Source organism: Hippocampus zosterae, chromosome 2 (assembly GCF_025434085.1).
Source record: "Hippocampus zosterae strain Florida chromosome 2, ASM2543408v3, whole genome shotgun sequence".
NCBI classification, from domain to species: Eukaryota; Metazoa; Chordata; class Actinopteri; order Syngnathiformes; family Syngnathidae; genus Hippocampus; species Hippocampus zosterae.
In genome coordinates this window covers 30823966-30848741 of record NC_067452.1, presented here as the reverse complement: position 1 = coordinate 30848741, position 24776 = coordinate 30823966, and the positions used below count along the sequence as shown (strand labels likewise).

Sequence of the window (24776 nt, the reverse complement as noted above, 5' to 3'; positions counted from 1 at the left end):
TTTCACTTCTCAATTCTAACTCATACAGGAAGGGTCACAACGTCTTCTGTCAGCTGATCTTCAAACGAACAACCGTTACTACCCAGTCCACGCCTTAAAACCGAGTGCTACCAAATCAAGTCATCCGCTGTCTGTTTGTTGTCACGCTCACATTCCTGATACAAAATGCTTGCATGTGTGCTAATAGCGCTCGCATTTATCTCTTGCGGCTGCGGAGAAAATCCTGCAATACAAGTCATCCTGACCAACAAAGGACTTCAGTCTGGTAAGATACTGTTGGTATTGCAATTCAATCTCAAATTTTAAGGGTGACATATTATGGTAAATTGACAGATACTTTCAAATTATGGCTAACGTCTGTCTACTTGCCTCCAATGTCTGAAATACAAGTGACTCGACTTTTCAATTTCTCTGAGATATGAGCAGGCCCTCTGATGACCTTTTGCTTTGACTTGCAAGCGCAGGCTTGAAATACAAGCACTGTATGGTTGCCGTGAACTCAATTCAAATCACGTGACAAATAAGCTTCCGCTTGGAAACTAGTTAACGATTCACCAAAGACTTCAAGTTCTTTATTGCCATTCCCCAGTGAAGTTGATTGTCAAACTAAACATCAAACAAAGAGAATTCAACTTTGTGTATTTACCTTGTAAAACAACCACATAATGGATAGCCTTACAGTTTATTGCTATGTAGCATCAATGTTGTGGTGTTATAACCGTTTTAGTAACCCGTTGAACACATAAGGTAGATATATAGACAGATTTCTCGGTTGCATCCCAAGATTTTGTGAAACTGTTGTGCACGTGCTCTCTCTCTCAGGTAGGCATGTGGCTGCAGGGTGGATTCAGGAGAAGTTGGAACACGTTACCCTGCCTGACATTAGTGGTAAAATACGTGTCGGTTTCCTGTTCCACATAGGTTACAAGCTTACTGGGTAAGATGACATCTTACGAGGAGTTTGAATCAAAAAACGCATTGTGCTACTCTTGGTGCAGAACTTATTTTTGTTTTATTAAAAACATCCTTATCATACATGTATCGTTAAATGTCCTTGAATGTACTATATTATAAATGAATAATACATGCTTCTTTTTAATTCATGAATAAATAATAAAATAATACAATTCCAGTATTGGATTGTCAATGTTGACCGGGGTTAATTCACTCAAGTGAACAAAACCGAACACAATAACGAAACAAACATTTTAATGAATGACATTGAAAAAAAAGAGAGTGCTTCAAAAAAATAAAAAAGAAAACTAACTGAAACTACATTTTACATTTACAAAGGTAAATTATTGATCATAAAAATATACACTACACAGTAAAACATTTAATGTATATACTGTATGTGTGTGTGTTTGTGGATAGATACTAGCTAGCCCTGTGTCTCTCTGCCTCTTCTAGCATCACCATAATAAAGTCTGACTTTCCGGAACCATCCGTCGAGTTCTACCAAGGCTTCTCCGGCTTGAAAATGTCCATTGAAGGCCTCAATGTTGCCCTTAGAGGAAGCTGGGAGGCCCACTGTGGGTTCGTGTGAGTGGGAGGATTAATTTATTCCATTATTAACCACTGGTCCACAGTCAACTTATTACCAGGTTGCACAGACAGATTGATTTGATTTGATCTGATCGGCAATACACATCCGCTGCCCCCCGCAACTCATATTTCACCACCATATCTTAATACTCATTTTCTGTAACTGTCTGTGAGACTTGCACACCTATCGACGGGTATTTTAGCCCTCTCCTTGTCTCAGGTTGGAAGAGACCTATCAATCTGTAGATATAGATATAGATATAGATATAGATATAGATATAGATATAGATATAGATATAGATATAGATATAGATATAGAAGACAACAGGCAGCACATTTGGCTCCGGTGTGCCTCGATACGTGGTGTTGTTGCACAGATTCAAGTCCCTCTGTCCCACATGTCCTCCATGCTTGACAGTAGGCCAGCATTAGCATTACTTGTGCACTTTCAGACACGGAGGTGGATCTTTTGACATGGCCTTGTTTGGAGTGGACGTGGTCTCCATAGTGCAACTCGGGAGGGATGCCGGTGGACGTCTGTCTTTAACCAGCGTGAATTGCAACGCTCAGTTGGGCGACTTAAATACACATTTCTATGGCAACAGAAGGTACTACACTCAGATCACATGAATCTTATTTCACGTTTGGAGTGAAATATTAAGAAGCTGCAGTCCCGCATGTCTACAGCTGGCTGCTCTCCCACTTCAAGAAAAATCTCAGAGGTCAAATAGAAAACATGGTGAGCATTTCTCTGTTGATTGTCGCCGTAACCAACATTTATTAAAACGAGGCATATACATATTTTACATTTAAAAAATTATCATGGAGACCACCTGATAAAAATGTCACAAAAAGTAGAAACACGTCTTCATAGCTTTCCAGTGGAAAACCATTTCATTGTTGTGCCTGTCTCTACATGTCGCTGTCATAAAAATGGATAAACAAATTTGATTATTATTTGTCATACTGTAAATTAATTGATTTCGGACCAATTAAGTGAAATTGAATCATTCTCCGCGTTACACTGTCTAATCCTCCCAGATTTGCCCTGCGGTGGATGAACTCATTGCCAACCTGGAGAGCCACTTAAAGGACATGAGAGGTATTGCAGCATGCTCGTTGATATTTACTGAAAAAGAGCTTTTACTTCTTTTCCCGAAATACAAAAAAGGGAACATAACCTCCAGGTTTTTAAAGTAAAACGAACAATTTGAATGATTAAAACTCTCGTTGAAGTTAACTTTCAGGTGAATCAAGACCTCACTTTGGATCTGCCTCTCATTGGCCCGCCTGTTGTCAGCACTTCGAGCCTTCAACTCGGGCTCAAGGTCAGGAAACATACGTAAAAAGTTCTTTCATATTTTTTGTGTTATAGTTGGTCAATTGCCTTAAAAAAATACTATAAATGATTTAAACCAGGAGTGTCAAACTACTTTCAAATTGGGGGCCACTTACGGTTACGAGAGGGATTCAAGGCGCGCAATAACAGCCACAAGGCTTTAAGGTAAAGTCGAATAGTAATGGGCGAGAGAATTGGCACGGCGTGGAATACTCCGGCAGCGAGTCGACTGCCAGAGCGCCCAAATAAAGCATGTGTAATTAGTCCCCAATGGGTGACAGGTGTGCATGTGGCAAGCAGGAAGCCTGCCCCCTGCTGGCAAACACGGGACGTGACAGAATGAATGTATTATTATACTAATAATCAAATGATGGCTATGTATTTTTACCTGTGTTTGACATGTATTTAAAGGGACAATTCTACAGTGTCAAATGTCCGAAGGAACCCCCATTTATGGCCATGCCTTTCGCCACACCTGAACAGCCAGCTTACATGCTGTCAGTAGGCTTGTCTGACTTCACCGTCAACTCAGCCTCCTTCAGCTACTTCTCAGCTGATTTACTGCAGGCTTTCATCAATGACAGCATGGTGAGTTCACCTGAAAGACAAAAGTGATCATTCGAGTTTGTTTCAACAATGCACGACTTCAAGAGCAGCAATAATTGTTTTTTTTCTTTTCTTCAGAATATTTCATATTCAAAAAATAACTTTGCTTTCTCTCCTCAGATACCCCCAAGCTCCCCCGTACGCCTAAACACAACCTCACTGGGTCCCTTTATTCCACAGGTAATTTGGTCGCTTTAAAATTACACACTTGACTTGCACTGTGCAGAAGGGACGTCCAGAGGTGGGTGGGGGGAGGTGGGATGGGTGTCGAGCCCTTGATACCCAAACTGCATTTTTGCATGTGCTTTTTTGGAAAAGTCTGTTTAGAGTCTTATCATCGTAAAATATGTTTCTCAGCCCATTATATCTATTCATTGCTAGCCATTAAATAGATGTAATGGGGGGGGGGGGGGGATAAAATACTAACTTGTTGATTAAATTCTCACAAACAACTTTGACATCTGGGTAAGAAAATGGCAATTGGCTGTTCTCATCAACAACCTACCACATCATGTCAGACTCAAGCACATTTCCAAGCACGCTCCTGCTGCAGGTATGCGTTTTAACCTAAAAATGATTCTTCTGCAGCTTCCCAAGATGTTTCCAGATTTACTGATGACACTGCAGATTTACGCCACATATTTTCCCGTGTTTTCCTTCCGCTCCGGTGCTGTCGTGCTGAGCTCATCTGGTGAGGTCAAGGCCTTCGCCATTCAACGCAATGCCACTCTGACCCCGCTGTTTAAACTCCAAGTGGTGAGCGCTTGTTTCTTTCTTGCATTTACCGGTATAAAAGTCCTCCTCTTTGTGTTTTAATAAAATCAGCCTGTGAAACTTCCCATCTCTGTAGAACACAAAAAGGTCAACTACGATGACTCAGGGTTTGTTACAAAGCAGCCATCCCTAATCGTCGGGCTTGCCTCAGTTTTTGACCTTTCTCTGCATTTCTCCATAATAGTCATATGCAACATTCCCACTTGAAGCACACAGTAAATTCTATTTTTCAGGATGTCCCCCCTCCCTCCTCCCCCCCGCGAAAATGATTGGTGGTTTTTTTGCACCCTATTTCCTGTGAAATTGGTAATAAAATCCTTTTGAATATGTTGCTCGAATGTCTTTAAATAAGTCCTTCTTTTTCTCAACATAGAGCCTGTTTAATTTTATTTCCCTGTGACATGTAGTTGTTTCGATATTCATATTTCAAAAGGATGTCAATGGATTCAAAAGCATCATTCCATACAAAATCTTTTTCTAAAATGCATTCCTATGGAGAAAAGCAAACTCAACCCAACCGGTAGTTTAATTGATAAATGCAACAAGCCAGTTAACCGACAGTAAATGATGAAGTGTTATTATGAATTTTTTGGGGGGGAGGTTCAAAATGGTTCTTTTCACTGTGGTGCACGTAAAATGCAATGAGCAGATGTTCGAAAGAAAAAAAATCTTGTGGGACACAAAAGCATATTTCTTTTAGGACTCAGACTTCACTGGCAAAGTGTGGGTGGCTGATGGACGGCTGAAGGGCTTGGTGACAATGGACAAGTGAGTGCAGCAATGCCCTTCAGATTTCAAAAGTCATAAAAGCACTCAATAACGTAATGAAGCGGCCTCTTTTCCTCACAGTTTCACTCTGAGTCTGGAAACAACTGAGATTGGACTGTTTAAGGTACTGCTTCACCAGGCAAATCATCCGGCGCAATAGCCGCCTCATGACTCTTGCTTCCCTTTGTAGACTGATCCTTTGAAAAACATGACCCAGACGATAATAGAGAGGACCATCCTGCCACAACTGAATGGTGAGTTTTGATATTTTCCCAAATTCACCGAGGAGCGCCAAGTTTACAAGAACAAATATTGCAGGACTCCTGTTTATATCAATGTTCAGTGAGCTAGATTAAAGACCGGAATGAACCGTGCGCTTTTGTTCTTGGAACCATTTTTGCATTTGTGCTCCAGAGAAACTTGCCACAGGCTTTGTGTTACCTCACACAAAACACGCACAGCTGGTCAACCCAGTTCTGACAGTAGAAGAGGTAGGTACCAAAAGTGAATGCATGAAGATAATTGTCTTTGGACTGATTTTTGGCTCTTTGCTCCTTCAAACAGGGATTTGCAGCTTTCAATTCCGACGTCATGCTGCTGGAGAAGGACACTATTTTCAACTGAGTACAATCCTGGCCCGTTGTGACCATGTGAAAAATCACAACGCAGTATTCCCATGAATCATATTCTCACATTTGTGCTTCTTTCAAAGGTTTTTTTTTCCAATTTCATAAATCCACAAAATGTTGAGGCTGCTGAAAATTGTTTTCGCATCACAAATACCACAGTCAATTCATCAACTACAAACAACAATGCTAGAGATGACTACAATGCTTTTTTTGTTTGTTTGTTTGTTTCCAATGTATTATGTTGATTTTAATGTTGCTGGTTGTGTTGAAAGGTGCCTTTAAATAAAATGCATTTTTTCTTGCAATGTATCCCACATGAGACCTACATTTATTCATTCTAACAAAAGCACAATTAAGAAGATCACTGTTCTCCCTTGTGGGCAAGTTAAGTTTCATCAAGCTTTTTGACAAAATAACCATAAAACATTAGAGTCACAGGTATAGGCTTACAAATTTACCTAGATCTATTTAAGAAGGGCTGGTAAACAACATCATCAACAGGTTACACATTAAAGAAAGTACAAGCCAGTCAATTCAACCGCCATCATCATGAAACAATGGCATTCTTTTATTTTGAAACAAAGTCAGTGTGCTTTTTTCTTTTTTTTAAGCTACATGTTCACATTCTCGGAATGTAACATCACCGTAATATAAATATAACCCTATTTACAGCCGTTTGTTCTTAAAACGTTCCCTGTAAGAAAAGCATTGGAGTTTGTTAAAGGAGCTTCACTGCATGAATGGATGGCTGAGCATGACAGAGACCTTCATATGAAAATTAAAAACTTGAGGCTCCTTTAGAAAGGGAGAGAAAAAAAAAGTTGCTGTTTTGTAGATTGAGACCATCTCGGAATACTTGCAACGTAGACTAAAGCATGTTAGCTCCCCCAACTGGCCCCGACAATAGGAAGACCTGCACAACCAAACGTACCGCATGTTGTCGGTACTGCATGGTGAAGCTCGAAACAAAAGCACAACCTAGATGGCGGCGTGGGAACATGAACGTAAAGACTCGAGGTTCGCTCAGCCAGCTTTCGATTCTTCATATGCCACGTGAACTCAAACTGAAAAATCAGCTCTAACACATGAGTGAATGGCACCGCGGAATAAAAGAAGACAAGGAATCCGGTTATCCAGACGGAAGGAATACTTCTACTAAAGTCCCAAATATTCTGAAACAGATGCTCCAACCATACAGAGAGGCATTTAAAGTTAAGAGCTGTTGGCAGTGCTTCCATGACGTTTGTTAAAAAGGGGATGAGAGGTACTGAAGGAGTGAGCTTGTGGCACAATGTGACTAAAATAAATCACAGGAACCACCGTTACTTGCGCGTCGGCCTCGTTGGCTTGCATTCTCAGGCACACACAATTCCTCACAATTTTCCACACGCTCGCATACAAACACAACGCAAACACTCATTCTCAAACTCACTCACATGCGAACAAAAGTGGCTCGGAAAGGCTGTGGCAATTAGGCTGTACTGGCTGATGAGGTGCGCCACCAATCAGAGAGGCGGGTCACTTCATGATGGGCGGAGGCCCGCGATCATTTGTCCGCGACAGCCGCCGCCATGGGCACACGTATGCTGCCGCGGGCCGTCGCCGCCAGCTCCTCGATTTCCGTGTTTAACCTCCGGATGACCCACTCCATCGCCTCGCGGCCCTTAAACCGCCAAACGGGACAACGGGTTAGGGAAAACGAGATGAGGTGAGAGAGAGGCGATAAGGAAAGTTACGGGTCATCCTCACCTTGCCGGCGTTGACAGACATGGTTTTGGCCATAAGGCCCTCGAGGTAGCTACTCAAACTGACACCTTTCACACTGATCAGAGCCTCCTGCGTCAGCACCGTCCTGCTCAACAACGGAGAGAATACGGTCGGTGGTTATTAAACCAACCCGTATCATTGGACATGTTACATTTTATTATGGATAAAAATTAATTCAAATGTAACCACAGACAATTTTGTGAGTTTAAACCACCATCTCACAAGAAATCGATGTGTTGGAACATTTTCACCCGATATACGGTGCCCTCCAGAATTATGGGCACGGCTGGTTAAGATGTGTGAAAAGCCTTAAAATGAATTACATTTTCACTGCACACACATTCTCAGACTGAAAATTGGAGACATGGTTTACCAGACACCAGAGGTATTTGCATAGAGCTGGGCCTTCATTCATTTTGTTAGGATCAAAAAATGAGTCCGAATGTGCATTGGCAAGTATTCACACTCAAGACAGAAGAAGAAAACGTACTTGTCAGGATGCTGCGGATGAGGTTTATACGTCAACTTCTCATCTACAGAGACCAGGTTAGTGAAGGAGATCTGAAGACATTAATAAAACTGTTTAAGTATCTGTATCAAGTCAAAATTATTAGTGGCTTGTACGTCACGGATATCCTAAATTCATTTTTTATGTCAACTGGCAGGTGTGTCTCGATAAATTAGAATAGCATGGAAAACAATTACATTTGAGTCATTCTATTCAACTCAAATAGGCCTTATGAGTATTTTATCATGGGTATAATGCATCTATACGAGTTTCCCTTTTGGATTGATCTACTTGAATGAACCTTTGTACCGTATTCTAAAGTATTAAAATGCACAAGTATGTAAGTGGCCACTCACATTTGTGGATTTGAGCTCAAAGATCTTTTGTTTGGGGTCCACTACTGAATGTTCTTGGACATAAGTGCACGTTCTTGTTAAGCCAATGATCTACAGGGAAAAAGACATGTATAAAATATTCCTATTATGATTCAAGTCCTTTTTGTTTCATGAAAATGTGCACCTACAGACTTGGCGATGGCGGGAAGACCCCACTCTGTGCTGAGCAGTCTTTTACTGTGTAAGCGGCCCTCCGTGTCCACATGTCTGTCCAGAACATCCACACCAAACACACTAGGGTTCATAGGGTTGGGGTACTTCTGCATTGCTGCCTTGGTCACCGTCTCCCATGGGTGGCTGGTAAAACACATGGAACATTTTATCAACTTTGAAATGATGGAAAATTTACTTTTCATATTTTCAGCAATATACTCATGCTTTTAAAACATCCTCCAATGTCCCCAAACCTTTGAGCAGAGTAGTTCTTTAAAAAAGAACAACTTCCGGATTTTGTTAATATTACGGTCGTATTTTGACTATCAAGTGACATCTGAACATTTCATTTTTTTAATTGTTCGTGTAATGCCCAGAAGAAACTGAAAATGCTATAGTGTTTGTATTGGCAATTAAAGGATTAGAGTCTAGCTAAAGAACAAAGCATACATTTAATGTGTGGATGGGAGGGAGGAGTATTTATCGTTATCGGTCACTGTTACAGTAGAGTACAATGTGTTTCTGTCAGTGTGTTTACAAGGTAAACGCCCCCTGTCTGCTATTACGTCTCGCCAATTGGACTGTTATGCAATAGTGGTTATGTCAGAGTCTAGTTAGTAAATTATCACATTTGATCATTTCAAAAAAACATTAACATCTGCCTTTTTCCAGACTAATATTGGATGTGTGGAAAGCGGAATTCTGGATAGCTAAAACTTTTACCAATGCTTTCTTCAACTCAAGTTGCCCGATTTAGCTAAAGTGGCTAGCCTTCCGGTTATAAGGAGGCGGCGAAATAAACGATTTTCGATAGGGGTGTGAATATGTGGCTGAGCGCGCGGCAAATGTGGCGAGACAAAAAGCACTCACTTGAAAATGTGTTCTGACGCCCAGATCTTCATTTTTGTCGGCAGGTTTGTCTGTCAGACCTCGGTAACCGGGCCGGCAAAAAGACAGCGTGACCGCAGGAAGGAAGGAGAAAAGACGGGAGGTCGAAAGGGACAAACCTAACATTATGGCCTCAGCTCACTGAGTCTCTCTTGCGGTTGACACTGGGACAACTTCAGTTTACAGTATTTTACAGTTTACTATTGTATTTGGTTTTAATTACAGTATTGGCCGACCGTATTATTGGAATGGAAAGTTGCAAGTTATTCTAATTCAATTTTTTTATTTACCAGCTGGGCTCTATGACAGCCATTTTTATCCACCTCATCCACGTTTGTAACCATCTTAGCTAAGGTAATACAAATGTTGAATGAACATTGAATGAATTCCCAACGGATTTTTGTGCGGGTTTTTCTGATTACTTTACTTTGATTGTCTCGTTACGTGCCCTGGGACTGACTGGCGACCAGTTAAGGGTCTAGTCTGCCTTCTGCCCAAGTCAGCTGGGATAGGCTCCAGCACCCCCCGTCCCCGGCCTCCCGCAACTCTGTTCAGGGTAAACGGTGTAGATTGTAGAAAATAAATCGATCTATTTCATCCTAATTGCCATTAGGCGGGGCTGTCCTCAGTGTCACACACTTCCTCGTTGATATACGATATATATGTGTGTATGGATTTGATAATGGATGCATGGATGAATTCATATATAAATTCGTGCTCACAGTCAAGAGATCGGGGCGAAAAGAATAATATATTGGCAGCTCAGTTTAATGACGTCATCACGCACGCGACGGACCTGCCCTTGACGCCGAGGCTACACCAGATTGCCAAGATGGTTGCATACTGGAGACAAGCGGGACTCAGGTAAAAAAAAAGGAAAATTGGAATTGATTTTTATTTATTTGTCTTCAACGATAAATGTATGCATGATTAGTTGTACCGTAATGTCTTAGTCTTCATCTTTTGATGGAGCTTTGCTAGTTAGCTGCCATGCTAATGCTGTTGAAGTCAGCGTGCCCTCACATTACATGTTCTGGCTTTTTTTTGTTTCTTATGTCGGCTATTGAAATAATGCTGTGCTCATGAGTTAAGAGACACCACCACACATTGGCATAGCTTGTTTTTGTGCATAGCTTGACCTTTAGCGTGCCGCTGACCGGCTGTGTCTATTTGTCCTCTGTGCAGCTACATTCGCTTCTCGACAATCTGCGCCAATGCGGTGCGGGCCGCCCTCAAGCCGCAAGTGAAAAGCGAAGCGATGAAGGCGGCCGAAGCCAGCGTCAAAGTAGTCAAGCCCAAGACGGCATGTAAGTAAACATTTGAATACGTGTAGCATTCGCTCTTAGTAACTAATTTAATGTATTTGTATTCATCAATTATTCCTACGGAGAACCGAAGGGGAAAAAAACTTTGCATACCCTCGCAATCATCGCGAGATAACGCAAAAATAAACGTTTTTTTAGAATGAGCTTTCATGAACTTCCGAGTAATCTACTGGGGAAACCGATTTTATTTTACTTTGAGTGAATTTAAATGGAAGAAGTCTCCTCCGCAACTGTCTACGACGTGCTGCCGTTTCTCAGACCGACGTGAATCGGAGCCAACAGTCATCTAACTAACCCGGAAGTACATGAACGCTCACTTTAAAAATGTTTTTTCTCATGAGGGAACGCAATCTTTTTTTCCCTTCCATGTCATTTTAGGAGCGCCATAGTTTCCCACCCTGAATTTAAGAAAAATCTCACGGCACGGCAGAACCACTTCTCTAAAATTTTAATACGTAATTTGTCATGTTATCATATGGTTGATGGCTCATTATCATGGTACAGACTGATTTTCTTTCTTTACTCAGTAAATTTGGGGGAATATAAGAGGTTAACCGTCATGTTAGAAAGCTCTCCTGAGAGAGACTTATAGCAATTGGTTTATATGAGGACTGTGGATATATTTGTTGACAGTCACGTTAATGAGAAGGGAGTGCAATCCTTTGTAAGATGTTTATTTTAACCACAGATCTGTGACAACTTGTGCATGTGTTCCTAATGAAGCGTCTGTTGTAAACGTATTGTGATGGGCAGTATGCCTAATCAAAATTTTCTGGTTTGAAAGTTTAAAAACATGTATCGAACAAATGATTTGATTGAGCATTAGTAAAGACTGAGGTCTTGTTTTTTCTGCATTTCATGCAAACTACTAGTCAAGGTAGCCTCAACCTGTAGTCACAATTGTGGATTTGTATTTCATGTTCTGTTCCGGGCATGCATTTCATTTCCCTTTCTGCCTCTGCAGGATGTGTTCCTGTGATGTAGACCATTTCTTGCAACTGTCTGAAAAAATGGAGGACACTGTGGTGTCTTGAAGAGACGGGATAACAACAGAATGGCAATTTCTTCCAAATTATATGTAATTAAAGTTATATGAAAGGAGCTTCATTCAAAGTGTATTATTTTCTTTAATTTGTTTTGAAATGCTTTTACAACTGATGAAAACTTGGAACAAATAATTTTGTTAACATTTTAAACTTTGAAAATGTATTTAAATGTGTAAGACCTGCAGTTCAAAGGTTTGTACAAAGGAAATCCAAAACCAGGAATTAAGGCCCTGCGTTTTTTGTTTAAAAAAATACCAATCAATTCCTAACAGAAATTAAGGTAGGGCATTTGACTTATATTTCCTTAACAGAGCATGGGGAAATTTTAACATTGTTTTGTGTGCATATTTTAAATGGAGGAAAATGCAAAGACACTCCATTTTGCCTCAGTTCAATTGTGTAATTAGTGGCATACAATCTACAAAATAAAAGTAGTTAGTCATGTCATTGATTATCACTTTCAATCCCTATCAGAAATGCATGCAATCAAGTGGGCATCCGGTAGACCACCCGGTCATTCGTATTTTGGGTTAATGATGAAAACACCTGAAGTGTTCGTGTTCAACGTTTTTCTACTGTTTATCAGGTACGCTTCATCTTGCTTTGTGCAAGTCCCACATTGTTATCCACAGTCGACACACAGAAATATCCACTATTTTTCTATTTGAGTGCAGAACAGTTGTCAGTTTTCCGCAACGGGTGAAAGTGTGTCCATTGAAGAGCAGAAAGTTCCCCACTCTAGTTCTCCCTATCTCTGGTCATCTTGATCATGGTCTCAGGGGATCTGTAAAGGAAGATGAGCTTCTCAAAGAGAGTCTCTTCCAACTCCATCTCTCCGGTCTCGCGCACCACAAAGATGTCCGTGCACAGCTTGAGGACACGGTCCACGCATGGCAGCTCCTCGAACATGATGGAGCGCGAGATGCCGTTGAAGAATTCCCTGACGAACTTGCCGATCACCAACACCACTGACATGTAGAGGCCCACAATGCTATGGAGTGAGAGGTAAAGTAAGCATTGCTAGATTGGATTGGATATTTGCCCCCAGGTCAAAATGTTGGGGCCTCTCCAAACAGGTGACCTACCCGTGTCCAGCTAAAAAGCCCAGACTGGATGGACTGACTTTGTCACTAAACACCACGATTTCAATGCTGTCACACTTGTGGTCAGATGAGACGAGTGTTGGAGTACACTCCTGTACTACCCACCACTGGTCTGCTTCCCGCTGCGAAGTCTGGTTGACCTTTTGCAGTTTGATAGCCAGGGGTTTGAAGAAAGACAGGAGTTCTGGACGGTCGGTCTGGCCTATGGGGAAACATAAATGGATTTGCCGTTGCCAAACCGTCAGAAGTACTCATGGAGCAATATATTTATTGTTTTGATTGTCGTTAGCAGTAGGGAAATACTGTGGTGGAGTGGTTAGTAGATCTTAGTGGTTGTGTCATCCTGGCTACCCCACAGAAAATCTTCTGGTTATGCCCTGGTTAAAACTGAGCAGTCATTGTAAAGGCAGAATGTTGCCACATCAATTACTGTATACTGTACTGATTCTATTGTGTAAGTGAAAAATCAACACACACACACACACACACACACTGTCCCTTTAAAACCGCACAGTCTTTTGAGACACAACTTGATTATCTCAACTTTTTAAGATGATGAATGACAACTTAAGTAATTTTAGAAACTTACATATACACATGACCAACCGATTGACTCTCAAACAAAAGTCTGTTAAGACTGTTTTCAAGACATTAACTTACCTACATTCATCCTGGTGGCCATTTTGGACTCTGGTCCTTTGGGACCTCTGAGGAACTTGGGCAGCAGAGAGTTAATGATCCTATCAGGACAGAGAAAAAGCACAAGAGTTATATTACATTTCATTTACAAAATATACACTTGCGTTTGACTGTGACTCACACATGTTTGCTGCTGTTGCCTTTGAGCATGTGGACTATTCCTTCCTTCAAGGCCTTGTCCTCAAACTTCACCGTGTGTTCCCCCACCGTCTCGGCATTCATTGATATGGAGGCATTTCTAAAACAGTATAGGATATGTATATATATATATATATATATATATAGCACTTTGTATGCAGCGATGGCTGTTTGAAAGTGCTCTATAAATACTGTTGACTTGACTTGATATACAGTAGTGTGTAAGATGCTCGATACAGCTAAATAAATTCCAGCACAATCTTAGTTGAATTTGCCCTTGAGGAATTGTAATCATAATAAAACAGGCATGAAAATGAGTACACTTTTGGTGAAATTCGCTGCTTTGAAACCAAAATAGGTGACCTATGCAAATCTTGGGGATCCAATGAGAAAATAATTTAGGGTGGGTATGGACGAGATAGGGACGTATACCAAAGATTATCAGTGAATTGCGAACATGTGTGAGCAATTTATGTGAATTCGATTAAAAAAAATCTCACATCACTTTTTATTTTGTCCAAAAAGGTATCGGTGTGTTGTTACCGGATTGGTTTGTGACGTGCACAAGTACCGGTAGTTGGCTTGTGCAGATCAAATTTTTGGGAAACTGAAAAGAAGACCCCTTTTAATATTCTAACCGATTTAGAGTTAGAATATTAAATACTTGGAATTTGGTCAGTGATCATTTCAATAACCCAATTTTTTGGGGTATATTTACATTACATTGGAGCTCTGTTGACATAACTGTAATGCGAGTTACAAGTAATACAGCATATCACGAGAAGAAGGTGTCATAGATGCACAAAACATTTCATGGCAGAAGAGATAACTTAATTATTTCAACAAGCCCCGAGTGGAAAAATTATTCATGCTAGCTAGCTTCTATTGTAAATGGTAAATCACAAATAATAATAATAACAAAATAGTATGACATTGATTAATGTTGGCGCTTTGTTCTAAAATCTTGACATTTTCAAGATGTGTGGATGATGCTGAGACAACGGCACTGACTGAAAGCTTCAGGGAAAGTTGGCTCAAGCTAATGACGTCAACTTTAAGTGCTAGCTAACTTTTTCAGAGTGATTAGCTAGCTAACACTCACATTTTAGAATACCATGTCAAATTAATGTCGTAAGCGAATCTTCTCCACTTCCCTGTCATATGACACATTTACTTAACCCTTTATTATTTATCAACTGTATTAAAGTTATACAGTTGCACATTTCATGAGACAAGTTGTCAGTCTCATTTCTTCTGAAGCAAAATGTCAGTGTGTATATTGCACAGATACGTTAGTATACACTGATACTGTCTTTTAATTCTGCTTGATTTTTCTCTCAAAATGCATCACATTGATGTTTTTAAATATGAAATAGTCAAACTTTTCTTCCGGGGAAAGGTGCCCCAAATCTCCCTAGAGGCTCATATACTATACTTCTTTTTCACCTCTGACTCATTGTCATGCTTGATAAAACATGCTCCCATGTATGTCATTGGCATAGCTCAACGAATGAAGCAAACATATGTCGTAAATAACAAATTACTTCCAGACCAATAGTAGAATTGTATAATTTTCTTTGGCACAAGTGGTGGTCTCTTGCAACACACTAATGTGCCGTAGCGCAGTGGTTGGGAATCACATATACAAATTCAAACAGTCAGCCTGACCTGAGCAGTGTCCAGCGCAGCGTCATGTGTAAATGAGGGGAGTTGCTGAGTTCTTCAATCATGGCCTCACGACTGGCAGGGCTGATGCTCCAAAGCAGACTGGCATCACTCTTGATCTTTGCAACAATAATGTCTTCCGCCTCATAGTTCATTATGAACTGCATAGCAGACTTGAGGAGAGAGAATAAATATTACCACTCTGTCATTATTGTGAAATTGTGCTCGGTGTGATACACTGCAGTATGTAACGCTTGACACAGCAGACCTCATTGGATTGTTGCAAATGCAAATACATCCATTTTACTTACCACTCAGCCCGTTTAATTCACACAATTTAATTAATCAATGGCAAATTTTGTTGACGTATTAAGCTACTCAGAGGATAACGTTTTTTTTGTTTTTGTTTTTTCAAACGTATGGAAGTCAAATGGATCGGATAGGAAGTTCATTTATTTGTAAATCACATCATAGGGTAAGAAAGAGTATAGCAGTTATCAGGGCCCCTAATGGGTTGATACCACATAAATCTAATAAAAATGCTTAGATTGCTGGTTAGTGAATACAAGTTAGTGTGAATCCCAAGAAGACTTCTTTAATGAAATGCTTGTTTTTTTGAAGAGGAAGAGAAGATCATCTCACTGGGTAGGTTGCATAGATTTTGGTGAGTCGGTTGAATCCTGCTTCTGAATATGAAACCAAGTTCTGCTCCTGGGCACTCATGGTGAAGAGAGGCTACAAACACACAAACAGAGGTGACACCCATGATAATACACTTGTGACCACTAATCCAATTATACTTGTCATTTCACATCAGTTGAGAGTAACAACAAATACTGTTCTTGTAATGCTGTTCAAAAAATACTTTGAGCAAAAAAAAAAAAAATACCTCTTCTGAAATCATGGCCTTTTTCTGTAATTAAAGCGCCATGCATCGCACCTCAAATAGGCATCTCGGTTTACCACTAACTAACACCTTCTTGGTGCCCAGTACTCTCTACAAATGTTCCTGGCCACTACTTAAGGAAATATAACAAAGTGAAAGGCAAATAGCAAGGATCTTAATTCCTCCTGACCTCATATCCGGCAATACTGAGCTGTATGGAGACATCAACAGGCTGATTTGTGACACCGGCTGCTGATTGGATGAGAGACATGAAGAGCAGTGGGAACCAGATGATGCTGATGAGAGCAAAGATGAGGAATCCTCCCATGCCATATTTCACCACTTTCTTCTTCTTCTGTCCTGGTGGGTGGGGGAATTTCTGAAACAATGATCAATCACTTAATGAGGAACTAAAATAGTACAGAGGAGTTTGGGGTGGGGAAACATTTCAATTTTTTTTGTATAACACGTTCACATCAGTTGTTCTCTGATGCAATTGGTATTACTGTACACTGGTCAACAGCAAATTTGAATCAGAGATTGGTTCATGCGTCCCTAAACAAATGCAAACTCCTGCAAATTCTTTCAAGTTACTTTGTCAGACTCCCTCCAGCATTTGAGGATGAATATATTGGCATAGATGTCTTCCACACAGATCCAGCTGGACAAGGACAGAGTGGTATCGGTCCAGACCCAGTCCATCACGGCCCTTAACTCCGTCAGGAAGGGGACCAAGCGAAACCTGAAGCAAGCAAGAGAAAAATATCATTATATAATGTCATGTAAAGCAAGGCAACCACATGTGTACCCTTGAAAGAGGAAGAGATTGAGGTAGTTGAAGTTCTTGGTGAGGAAGTTTCCCAGGATGCGATTTGGGTAGCCACACTTGATCTGATACGCCGATAGGCCAAAGTAAATACACTTGACAAAGTACCACAGCTGGGCCACAGGGTTACGGTTGAATCTCCTGTGTGCAGAACACAAGACATTGAAGGGGAGATCAGTGGTTGCTCATTATTCCAAATGAATACATTAAACCTTACCTCTCAGTGACCCCGGGTAGGATAAAGAACATCCAGAAGTGTATGCCAAACACCAACACCACTTGGAAAACGCACTTTCCCAGCAGAGACTTCTTCAGGTAGAGGGCCCGGTCCACTATCATTGTACCGAACTGGATGAGCAACATGACCAGGAAGGCTTCGGGAACTTGGTCCTCAGACAGGGACTCTGTGATGTCAGTCGCCGCGGAGTATTTCTACACGTACAGACTCGCATCAGTGATACCCAATCATTTCATGCAGTTTTATAGCACTGCAAATGACGACCGCAAGAATAAACAGGCAAAACATATTCATACCGGTATTCACTCTAATCATTTTAAAGGCTGAATGTTCAATACAATCAACATTGACCAGCATAACTAATAAAGAGGCCTGTTCTAAGGTGACAACATATAAATACTGTATCTCAGGTGAATATATTCCGAGTAGTGTGTATGGTGGTAACTTACCCCAAAGGCCCAGTATCCATATATGGTCACGATGAAGTTAACGACATCAATGAGAAACATGAGGGCGTAGACGTCACACACGGGACTATAATCTGGGTGGATGATGTCGTAGAAAAACTGCCTTATGGGTAAGTAGATGTGAAGGGCCCTGAAACAAATGAAAACAAATAATACATGCCATCTATCTATCTAAGCGGCCCGGTAGTCCAGTGGTTAGCACGTCGGGTTCGATTCCAGCTCCGGCCTCCCTGTGTGGAGTTTGCATGTTCTCCCCGGGCCTGCGGGGGTTTTCTCCGGGTGCTCCGGTTTCCTCCCACATTCCAAAAATATGCATGGCAGGCTGATTGACCACTCTTAATTGTCCCTAGGTGTGAGTGTGAGCGTGGATGGTTGTTTGTCTATGTGTGCCCTGCGATTGGCTGGCAACCGATTCAGGGTGTCCCCCGCCTACTGCCCGGAGACAGCTGGGATAGGCTCCAGCACCCCCCGCGACCCTAGTGAGGATCAAGCGGTACGGAAGAAGATCTATCTATCTACTCTTTTATTCAGCTGTCCGTCCAAATAGGTACTGAGTGGCACAAATGTGCTTTTGAAGAAGAGGTTCATTTTTAGAGAGCTTTTTTTTTTTTTTAAGTACCACACACTTGGCGACAAACTGACACGGCATTTACAACGATTAAAGTGGAGGCCACTATATGAGGAAATACTGTATCTAATTGCAAAAACATTGAGAAACGTTTGAGATCCAATTTCCAAAAACTAAAAGCATTATCTTTCAAACTCACACTTCAATGATGGTGGTTTTAACCTGCAGCATCCTCTCTCTGATCAGCTGCCTGGTCCTTTGTCTCTTCGTCAGAGGTTGTTTTTGCCGACCTCGTCTCTTCTTGCTGTTCTCCCTCTTGGGCTTGACTGATTCCGAAGAAAAATAAAGAAATCATCATGGGAGGAAAAATAAGATGTCATTCAGTAGCAGAGCAGACCTACACGACGTCCAAACAACCCTAAAGTGCATCAACAACCTCAGCATACAGTCTTGTAAATTTTGTCACTAAGATTCATGTACTGGTATTCGTAGGACATTCATTTAAAATAAAAACAAATGTTGTGAAACAAAAAGTATGCGCCAGTTAATAGGGGTGAACTCCTTTTTACACTTGTATGACCATGAAGACTCATTCAGTAGTACTCAATTATAGACCAAGTCTGAACAGACGTTTAAAAACGTCTTTGGGAGTGAAAGCATTACAAGGGTGCAAAAATGAGTCGTTTCTCATTACGCAGTAACGATTCCACTGCAAGTTTAAATTACTGACTGTCAAAAGGCCAAAAGATTTTCAGCAATGTGTCTTCAGTGTTCACCATCTGCAGAGTTTGCTCTCTTCAGCTTCTGTAAGATGGAGGTGGTGGATGACTGGAGAGGGAGGAACTTGAGTCGGCGTGTTTGTTTCTCCTTTTCTCCTCCTGTAATTTTCTTCTTGTCCACCTTCTTCTTAAGCTTCTTGAAGAAATCGGGCATCTCCACTTCCTTGTTGTCCCACAGCCCGTGACACTACGCAGACATGGACACAAGTACAGTATCTTTTTTTATTTTACTGAGCACTTGATTTCATGCGTAATTTAGCGACTTTCCTGATTACTTGATTTTAAAAGTAACTAAGTGAGATGACAAGTTACTTTATTAGTTTCTTCCAGCAGATGTCGACAACCTAATTTAACATCAAAGTTACTGTCGTAACACGTTACACTACAAGTTGCTCAAAATGACAGCCATTATTGAAGAAATGGGGTCAATGGTTGTCAAACACACCACAAACGACAGTATGTACAAAAGTCTTGGGACACATCTTCACCAATGACAGGGCTCACATACTATAAACAATGCCATTTAATGTCAATTTAGTCAATTTAGAGCCGAGGCCCCCAAACCAAGAAAGCGCAGAACTGTAATTGTGCTGCCCATCACAAATAATAAGAATATGAAAATAAAAGTATCACCCGCATGGTGTTCTTCTCTTTACATAATTGCACAGTATACAGCTGCAAGCAGAGACAGTACAAAAAGTACACATGGTATAAACAAGAAAGCTTATTTATGTTCACCTTGAGAATGGAGCGATGGAAGAATAGAGCAAGCAGTTGAATGAGGTCAAAGAGGACGTAGCCATCCTTCTTCTCCACCCCGATGATGTTGGGCAGGGCAAAGGGGCGTTCAGCATTGATGCCTCGGTAAGCTGAGGTGGTCCAGGGGAAGAAACCGAACTGGAAGAAGTACTTCACCACCACATTGAGCTGAAAGAAATATGGGTCGATCATAACTTTGGGTGGGATCCATCAGACAAAATAAAGTGTCATTGATTAGTAACTTCAGTGGGATATTTTAAAAATTACAAAAGGTAAATATTCAATAATAACATCCGGAAATTCATTTTCTATATTACTTGTCCTCTCTAGGATTGCGGATGAGCTGGAGTCTATACCATATGATATTGAGGGAGAAGTGGAGTACATTCTATATCACAGAGCACAGACAGCCAAACAACCATGAACACATGTTCTGTCACATGAGCTTTCACAACAAAATATCAATTTCAAAGGTGTTTCAAAACACTCAGTGGCATTTTTGCCATTGATATTATAGAATAACATGAAAACCCAGCAGAGGAATCAAGGTATTATAATTAGGCGCGCTTAGCGAGTGGCAATGCAAGATGGCTGCCGGTGGCTTCACTTCTTTCTACAGCAAGTAAGCGCAAGTAAGGACAATACATCATACATGGATTTCAAATGGATCCAAAGAGAAAAAAATCTGTCACTGGCCAGAGTATGGCGTGGGATCCTGGAGATTAACGTAAGTTATTTTAAACTTAAAAGGAAAACCTTTCCATGGGTTGATAGGATTTCCTAATAAAAACACAAATATAGCAGTTTTTTCAGTTTTTGTGAGGTAGCCGGGTCTGTGAGGGTCAATTGCCAGGAGTGCTGTTGTTAAGAGAGTACCTCAGTGTAGATGATTGCAGTCATCCAAAAGCGTTTGGTTGGCCTTGGCACAGACAGCATGGCCCACATGAAGATGAGGATGGGCAGGATGAGGGAGAGCAGCGACGCCGACACAATGTGATTGAGGATGATGACAAAGTAGCACAACATCTCTGATTTAGACACCATGGTGTTGTAGAGGGCAAAGATGAGCTTCAGTGGCCTTGGAAGTGTCAGGAAAAACTTGTCCGACTCTGAGATCTCATCATTCTCAAAAATTCTGTGGGAAGGGGGTGAAGGGAGGTGAAAACATGAACAACTCTAAATAGCAGGGTTTGCTTCTGATTCGCTATTCTTGTGTTGACTGACTTGTTGAGCAGCAACTCGCTGGCAGTGAGGTTCCTACTTTCCTGACTTAATGGTCTTGGAAAATCAGAGCCATCCATACTTATTTCTGTGATTTCCTCCTTGGAGGAAAGGGAAGCGCATTCTGGGTACTCTGGGTCATCATCTTCCTGAATTTGCTGGAATTTATCATCTAACTCCGCCCACTCCACACCCTCATCTTGTTGCTTCATTTCATCAGACTCCTCTTGTTCATGCCATTTTTCATTTTCATCTTCTTCTACACACAATTTTTCTTGAACGGGGTTTGCCTCAAGGCTGCTGAGAAAGGAAAAAAGCATTATTGTAGCAGTTGTGATGACATTTTGAGAGTGAAATGGCATAGACTTTTTTGCAAGTCATGCATTTTTTTAATGGGCTTAAGGGTTGATGAAACTCCATCACGACGTAGGGCAACTACACACTAATCATGCTTCCGACCACTTATTTTAGACAATGTCATCCAATTGTGGAGTCGTGTAAAAACGTCAAATGGGACCTGCTTGGAAGAATATGTACATATTATAGTAAAATATGATATAATATCAAAGGTGGTAGTGGTGTTTTACTGGCAGTCTGAAACGGATAACAAAAAGCATTCTTTGAATGTCAGAAAAAAACACAATCGCTGTGCTAATTTTAGTCTCTCAAGTGAAAATAAAACGAGTGTACTTACTAAATGTACTGTATATTTTTGTTTTGCGCCACACACATGCAGGCCTTCCATCCTCACCTCGGTGAGACGTCATCAGCATCATAAGAGCTCCAGTCAACATTGGCAGATTTCAGGAGTCTCTTTCTGAGATGGGTGGCAGCCGCCGCCACTGGAGGTTCATCGAGCTCCTCCTGGGTTGGCTGCCGGGAGCCCAGCATGGTTTCCTCTGTCATACAGCTGACAGGCAACAATGGGAAAGGGTAATTTAAGTCAATCAACAGCATCATACAACGAGAGTGATCTAGGAGTGGAACAAATGTTTTTGATTTGATTTGGATCTTTAATGAACATAACTTACAGTACGTCTTTTGATACATATATTTTACAGTGTACTGAAGGAAAGGTACACATGCACATGAGAAAATAACAAAATGTAATATTTAATTTAAAATGTTTTTCGTAAATAAAGTTATTTTCCCATATACCGCAATTTTTTTGTGTGTTGAATTTGCTCAATTGTATTTCGTCAACTAGTTGCAAGAAATATAATCATCTGACTCCAGATACATTTCTAAATAGACTATACATGGCGGCGTGGGCACCCACAGCGGCTCCTCTTGTTTTCTGTTGTCTGTTTGAGTGTGGAAAGTTCATCTGTGCTGTATAACACCGGTATTTGACAATAAAGCTGTACTTGATACTTGATCTTTAAAAAATATTCCTGGGTCCAGATGTTTTTATTTGGTGCAAACACTTAGAAGAAATAAAATTGGGTAAATTCATCACACCATTTTTTCCAGTGTATTTCATGGACTTAACATGTTTTTAAAACAATTTAGTATCAGCAGTGAATCTGATTACGACGTTTTTACAGATGACAGTTTAGGTAACGAAAAATAAATAAATGACTGATTAATAAATGACTGTCCTTATGCCGATTCTTCCACCCCCATTTAACCCTGGAAGAGTAACCTTGACATGACCACACTGCCAGCAATTCATGTTTTCTTCTTTCTACCTACATTCTTGCTGCTGGAGGCTGTAAATTTCCCCAGTGTGGGACAAATAAAGGATATCTTATCTTATCTTATCTTATCTTATCTTATCTTATCTTATCTTATCTTATCTTATCTTATCTTATCTTATCTTATCTTATCTTATCTAAAGACCAACACACCTCTATATACAGTACAGTACATGTACTGTGCAGTAGTGTACATACATACATAGTAGTATACCATATGGACATAATATTTAATTGGGAATACATTTGCGGTTATTACAAAGCATGGCCTTCTCTGCTGACCTAATTGCTATCAACAGTACTGGCGTAAATGTATTTTAATACATTATGGGATTCATTTAGTGAGTATTTCACATACCAATAATGGCACATACGGCAATTTAAGAATCCCAGGTTAGGAGTGTGGGGAGGCACTGTACCTTGAGATGCTGCTAGCCCAGGACATCTTGGAGGCCTGGCTCTTGAGTTTGACGTAGGCGTGGCGGGAGGTGGGCGGAGCAGCTGGCGGTGAGGGAGGAGGCAAAGTGTCTTCTGGGTCTCCATGGGAGGATGATGTGTTCTGACGGGATAACCAGCTCTCGTAATACCGCTTCACGCTCTGCTGGCTCACCTCTTTGCCCTGCAGAGTGAGCGAAAAAAAAAGAGAAACAGCGTGTTGTTGTGTTATTGTCCATGTGTCGGCTTGTGTCCTCTCACCTTCTTCTGCTGCTGGCTAAGTAATGCTCTCTCAAAGAGCAACACTTTGGAAATGTCCAGGTTATCTTTGCAGAAGGAGTTGAGACCCTGAGTGAGGTCATCGAGAAGCGACTGCAGGAACGCAAAGCCGAATTTCAAAGTGCTAATGAGGCGCTGTAAAATGTTTTCTGGAAAGAAAAGTGCACATTTTGAGATGTTGTTTGTTCACATCTAATTAAATGGAAACAAAACAATCAGCTCGCTCATGTCTTATTACCTTTATCTTCTTCGCCTTCCTCTCTTCCTGTGCTTTCCTCAAGTTCATCTTCACTTGAGTCGGTTCGATCAACACCTAGAAGAAAGGATTTTCCGCATTTTACCATATTTAAATTGGAATATTATTAAACATCACTACCACTCCAAAATAAAGTGTGTGAAACCTTTGACAGCACATTCCGTTAATAGGAACCCTAATAGTACTTGATTCATGAACATCCCTGAACAAGATTGAATAAACATATTTACTGAAAGTATGTTGATTACAATGAAAGTTATGGTAGTTTTTTTGGTGGTTTTTTTTTGCTGCAATTAAAGGGGAAGTTAAGTCAAAACCTTTCCTTGCAATAATATATTGTCTGCATTCCCACCAGTCTAAACATAAGATTCTGATTAATACAGTGCTTGTGGAATATGAATTAAGCAGAAAAATCTACCCGTTTTTATCCATCTCAGGGGGCGGCCATTTTGCCTTGGACTGCCACTTGCTGTCAAGTGAAAATGACAGCAAAGCATGTAAGTGCTCAGATAGTGCTCATCATGGCTCACCTGTTTTCTAGGTTTGGTCATCTGACGTAAGCAAGCTCTTAGGCACGGTGTTGTAATTTTAGTGTCATAAGAATAAGGACCAAGGTAATGTTTTCAACTGTTCCAACAACCCCAAATTGACTTTTACCTTCAAAATCCTTGAGTGAAACAAATACCGGTATTTCACTCACCACTTTTTAAAAAGTTTTGGCTTTTGAGGAATATAAATGATCTCACGTTTCTTTAAACTGTCATGTTTAGTACTAATAACAAGTCCCCCCATTTTTGTGCCCAAACCCCTCACTCTGCTGTGTCTGAAGCTCTCTCTTTTCTCTCTTCTTCTGCTCTTTCTTCATTCGCCTCTTCTCTCTGCTCAGGTCCTTCAAAGCTGTTTTAGAGCTGGTGACCCAGGCATTGTAAGCCAGCTAAGAATAAGACGTGCATAAAATACATTAACTGTTGAGGAACTTTTGACATGGAGGGTTTTTTTTTCCTTTTTCTGTTGTCT

General features: G+C 40.8%; 4 protein-coding genes across 5 annotated transcripts in view; 2 read left to right on the top strand and 2 right to left on the bottom strand.

Moving 5' to 3' along the window:
* Window positions 1-8: 8 nt before the first annotated feature.
* Window positions 9-6020, top strand: bpifcl (BPI fold containing family C, like). Its single transcript, XM_052059873.1, has 15 exons — window positions 9-265; window positions 823-937; window positions 1411-1542; window positions 1998-2153; window positions 2233-2284; window positions 2587-2647; window positions 2782-2873; window positions 3296-3472; window positions 3611-3670; window positions 4079-4246; window positions 4965-5032; window positions 5114-5156; window positions 5223-5286; window positions 5447-5523; window positions 5597-6020. The coding sequence occupies exons 1-15, from the start codon at window positions 166-168 to the stop codon at window positions 5654-5656; spliced, it is 1425 nt and encodes a 474-aa protein (XP_051915833.1). The 5' UTR covers window positions 9-165; the 3' UTR covers window positions 5657-6020.
* Window positions 6021-6190: 170 nt separating this feature from the next.
* On the bottom strand, window positions 6191-9518 carry LOC127596897 (PRELI domain containing protein 3B-like). The gene is made up of 6 exons (XM_052059871.1): window positions 9355-9518; window positions 8460-8628; window positions 8293-8382; window positions 7919-7989; window positions 7411-7513; window positions 6191-7324 (listed from the first exon to the last, which is right to left on the bottom strand). Exons 1-6 carry the CDS (start codon window positions 9384-9386, stop codon window positions 7208-7210), a joined length of 582 nt encoding a protein of 193 aa, XP_051915831.1. The 5' UTR covers window positions 9387-9518; the 3' UTR covers window positions 6191-7207.
* A 562-nt stretch (window positions 9519-10080) lies between these two features.
* atp5f1e (ATP synthase F1 subunit epsilon) lies at window positions 10081-11804 on the top strand. Of its 2 annotated transcripts, XM_052059869.1 has the most exons (4): window positions 10081-10236; window positions 10558-10679; window positions 11076-11195; window positions 11662-11804. In XM_052059869.1, coding segments are annotated over exons 1-3 (156 nt in total). In that variant the 5' UTR covers window positions 10081-10204; the 3' UTR covers window positions 11078-11195; window positions 11662-11804. The 2 variants fall into 2 exon arrangements, with proteins under 2 accessions (XP_051915829.1, XP_051915828.1); XM_052059868.1 differs by lacking the exon at window positions 11076-11195.
* The window catches only part of si:dkey-11f4.7 (piezo-type mechanosensitive ion channel component 2), a 35677-nt gene continuing 22256 nt past the window's right edge, over window positions 11356-24776 (bottom strand). The window contains exons 32-52 of the mRNA XM_052058963.1: window positions 24573-24693; window positions 23742-23816; window positions 23486-23652; window positions 23209-23408; window positions 21844-22002; window positions 21096-21392; window positions 20748-21006; window positions 19851-20039; window positions 19110-19299; window positions 18533-18659; window positions 17748-17895; window positions 17278-17492; window positions 17043-17201; window positions 16829-16976; window positions 16425-16613; window positions 15991-16083; window positions 15352-15521; window positions 13667-13783; window positions 13507-13586; window positions 12829-13048; window positions 11356-12734 (exon numbers count right to left, since the gene is read on the bottom strand). Of these exons, the coding sequence (XP_051914923.1) occupies window positions 12482-12734; window positions 12829-13048; window positions 13507-13586; window positions 13667-13783; window positions 15352-15521; window positions 15991-16083; window positions 16425-16613; window positions 16829-16976; window positions 17043-17201; window positions 17278-17492; window positions 17748-17895; window positions 18533-18659; window positions 19110-19299; window positions 19851-20039; window positions 20748-21006; window positions 21096-21392; window positions 21844-22002; window positions 23209-23408; window positions 23486-23652; window positions 23742-23816; window positions 24573-24693 (3576 nt within the window). The 3' untranslated portion in view covers window positions 11356-12481. The remainder of the gene's footprint in view (window positions 12735-12828; window positions 13049-13506; window positions 13587-13666; window positions 13784-15351; window positions 15522-15990; window positions 16084-16424; window positions 16614-16828; window positions 16977-17042; window positions 17202-17277; window positions 17493-17747; window positions 17896-18532; window positions 18660-19109; window positions 19300-19850; window positions 20040-20747; window positions 21007-21095; window positions 21393-21843; window positions 22003-23208; window positions 23409-23485; window positions 23653-23741; window positions 23817-24572; window positions 24694-24776) is intronic.

What these genes read in the sequence shown, in the direction of transcription:
- atp5f1e (XM_052059868.1), top strand. Translation starts at nt 10,205, where the DNA reads ATGGTTGCATACTGGAGACAAGCGGGACTCAG. An exon ending in TGGAGACAAGCGGGACTCAG is followed by an intron (nt 10,237 to 10,557) that starts GTAAAAAAAAAG and finishes TCCTCTGTGCAG; the next exon opens with CTACATTCGCTTCTCGACAA.
- bpifcl (XM_052059873.1), top strand. Translation starts at nt 166, where the DNA reads ATGCTTGCATGTGTGCTAATAGCGCTCGCATTTATCTCTTGCGGCTGC. An exon ending in CGCTGTTTAAACTCCAAGTG is followed by an intron (nt 4,247 to 4,964) that starts GTGAGCGCTTGT and finishes TATTTCTTTTAG; the next exon opens with GACTCAGACTTCACTGGCAA. An exon ending in CTGAGATTGGACTGTTTAAG is followed by an intron (nt 5,157 to 5,222) that starts GTACTGCTTCAC and finishes TTCCCTTTGTAG; the next exon opens with ACTGATCCTTTGAAAAACAT.
- LOC127596897 (XM_052059871.1), bottom strand. Translation starts at nt 9,386, where the DNA reads ATGAAGATCTGGGCGTCAGAACACATTTTCAA. An exon ending in CATCCGCAGCATCCTGACAA is followed by an intron (nt 7,514 to 7,918) that starts GTACGTTTTCTT and finishes GTTGTTGAGCAG; the next exon opens with GACGGTGCTGACGCAGGAGG. An exon ending in TGTCTGTCAACGCCGGCAAG is followed by an intron (nt 7,325 to 7,410) that starts GTGAGGATGACC and finishes TGGCGGTTTAAG; the next exon opens with GGCCGCGAGGCGATGGAGTG.